General features: G+C 42.5%; 1 protein-coding gene across 1 annotated transcript in view; it reads left to right on the top strand.

Annotated features, from left to right (window-relative positions):
- sec24d (SEC24 homolog D, COPII coat complex component) overlaps nucleotides 1-2,500 on the top strand; it is a 52,260-nt gene that overhangs the window by 38,803 nt on the left and 10,957 nt on the right. The window contains exon 17 of the mRNA XM_042070017.1: nucleotides 1,343-1,488. Coding sequence (XP_041925951.1) covers nucleotides 1,343-1,488 — 146 coding nt within the window. The remainder of the gene's footprint in view (nucleotides 1-1,342; nucleotides 1,489-2,500) is intronic.

Below are 2,500 nucleotides of genomic sequence, written 5' to 3'. Positions count from 1 at the left end.
TTCAAAGGTAGAATCGACGATTGAGCCACACCCACAATTTCACATCCAGCATCATGCATTGCCAAGAGGCAAAAAACACACACACACACACACACACACACACACACACACACACACACGGCTGTTGAACTGCGGCGCATCAACACTCTTTTAGCTTCTAAGTTAAAAAACATCAACAAACTGAAATCGAAGATCCTCTTGCTAATCTGAATCACCAGTGTGTATTTTGTCATTTATTCACATCAATTAATTATTATGCTTGTCCTTGACAGAAATTTGGCCATGCGAAAAAGAAAAAGAAAAAAAAATCTGACTAAACCTATATGACCGCCGCGCAGCGAAGCGGCGGTCATATAGGTTTAGTCAGATTTTTTTTTTTTTTTTTTTATCGCATGGCCAAATTTCTGTCAAGGATTCCCGGGACACAGAAAGACCGGGGTACACGAAACTTGGTGGGCATGTACCCCCACATGGATAGCATGGAACCATCGTTTTTCGTTTTGATCTGTAGCCCCCCCGCTGGACTGGACCCCCCGAAAGGAGGGTAGGGCAGACACAGTTTTCTGTGAATATCTCGAGAACCATAGGGTTTAGGAGGACCACCTTTTTTTTGTATGTTGATCTCAAGGGGCCTTACAATAAAATAATTTATGTGTACATTTAGTGACCGTACACCAACAGAGTTTTTTGTGAATATCTTGAGAACCGTAGGGCCTAGGATGACCAATTTTTTGCCTATGTTTGCCTCCAGGGGTCATCTTAACCCATTCCATATGCATAAACAGATACACACGCACACACATACATTCACAGTAATCATACGTATAACACATACTCACACAGTATGCACATGCACACACACAGGCACATATGCAGGCACACACACAAGCATGCGCACACCCACACACATAAACATAAACACGTACACGCACACATGCACACAATTCAAGAATATCTCAGAATTATGAACAGGCAAGATGGGGGTGGGGTTGTATAAAATGTATATTACATGTGAAATCTATGAACTAATCATGTTTTGGTACTTGTTGTCTAGCAGATACCAGTGAGAATTGAGTGTGCATAGTGCAATTTAGTGAGACAGTTAGAATCATATACTTTCAGCGTGATTTATTTTTGTAGAAAAAATGTGCTGAACTGGGGGCGGCGGTCATATTTTGCACCGCTCTGCGGTACATCTAGTTGTCATTCATTCACATCAATTAACCAAAAACAGACGTTAAGACAGTCACATTGATGAACACTAACCTTGGGTCTTGTGTGTGTGTGTGTGTGTGTGTGTGTGTGTGTGTGTGTGTGTGTGTGTGTGTTTGTGTGTGTGTAGGGTTCCGGGCCACAGATTTCCATGGGGCCGTGTACATGAACAACACCACGGATGTGGAGATGGCGTCCATCGACTGCAACAAGGCCGTCACCGTGGAGTTCAAACATGACGACACACTGAGTGAGGAGACAGGTGCACTTATGCAGGTGAGGTGTGTGTGTTTGTGTGTGAGTATGTGTGTGTGTGTGTTGTGTGTGTTGTGTGTAGTGGTGCACAGTGTATCGATACTAAAAAGGTATCATGATGCCTTCACGCAAAAAACGATACGATTTCCGACGTTTTTAGAATCGATACTTCATTAAAATAATAACGTTCTGTGTCTGTGTGAACTGCTGCTCTCCTCCTTGCACGCATCTAGGCAAGTGGGCGTGTCAAGCAGGCAGCTCTAAGTGAGTGAGTGCGCAGCCAAAGTCAACATAGTTCTTTGCCGACAGTCCTCGGCCTTGTGGATAAAACAAAAGGTGAAATCTGGAACTATGTTGGATACATCGCGAATAGTGAAGGCAAGCCATCAGGTACACAGAGGCCCGTTTGTGAAATATGTTTCAAAGTCATTTAAAAGCAGTAGCCTAGGCTACGCATGGAACTTGGCTAAACACCTCGCAGACATATCCCAACATTTATTAAAAGAGTTCAAAGAACGACAGGTTAACGAATATGCTATAGAAAACACAACTACATGGTTAGTGCCAAGTTCTTCTCTTCTGTTTTAGTCTAGCCTAAGTGAAACGAGTATGGTTCTCTGGGATAAAGCAAACCTTCCTTCATCAATGAATTTTGACAAGACATAACGAGCTGTAATCATAGGGTGCTAACGTGATGAAAGCGCAATGTTCACGCCAGAATAACATTACCATAACTTGTAAACAATCTATTTCATGTTCGGTCAGTACTACTGTATTTGTCATGGCTTGTAGACTGCAATTTGTTCAATAATTATTGCCCAGATGTAGGATAGGCTACCCGAAATGCGCTAATTAAAGCCCACAGCATATATTACCACCAAAGCGCGTTGAGTCCTAATAATAATAGCGGCTTATTGTTACGTGGTAGCAAATCATGTTATCAAAGAAATAGACGTAATGTAGGAATGCACACAGACATATTGCAACAGGTAATGGTGTAGGCCTATCTGACGAAGACCTGAGTGGTTGGAAC

Source organism: Alosa sapidissima, chromosome 18 (assembly GCF_018492685.1).
Source record: "Alosa sapidissima isolate fAloSap1 chromosome 18, fAloSap1.pri, whole genome shotgun sequence".
Taxonomy (NCBI): domain Eukaryota; kingdom Metazoa; phylum Chordata; class Actinopteri; order Clupeiformes; family Clupeidae; genus Alosa; species Alosa sapidissima.
The sequence above is the reverse complement of the archived record's forward strand: the minus strand, read 5'-3'. Positions and strand labels throughout refer to the sequence as shown.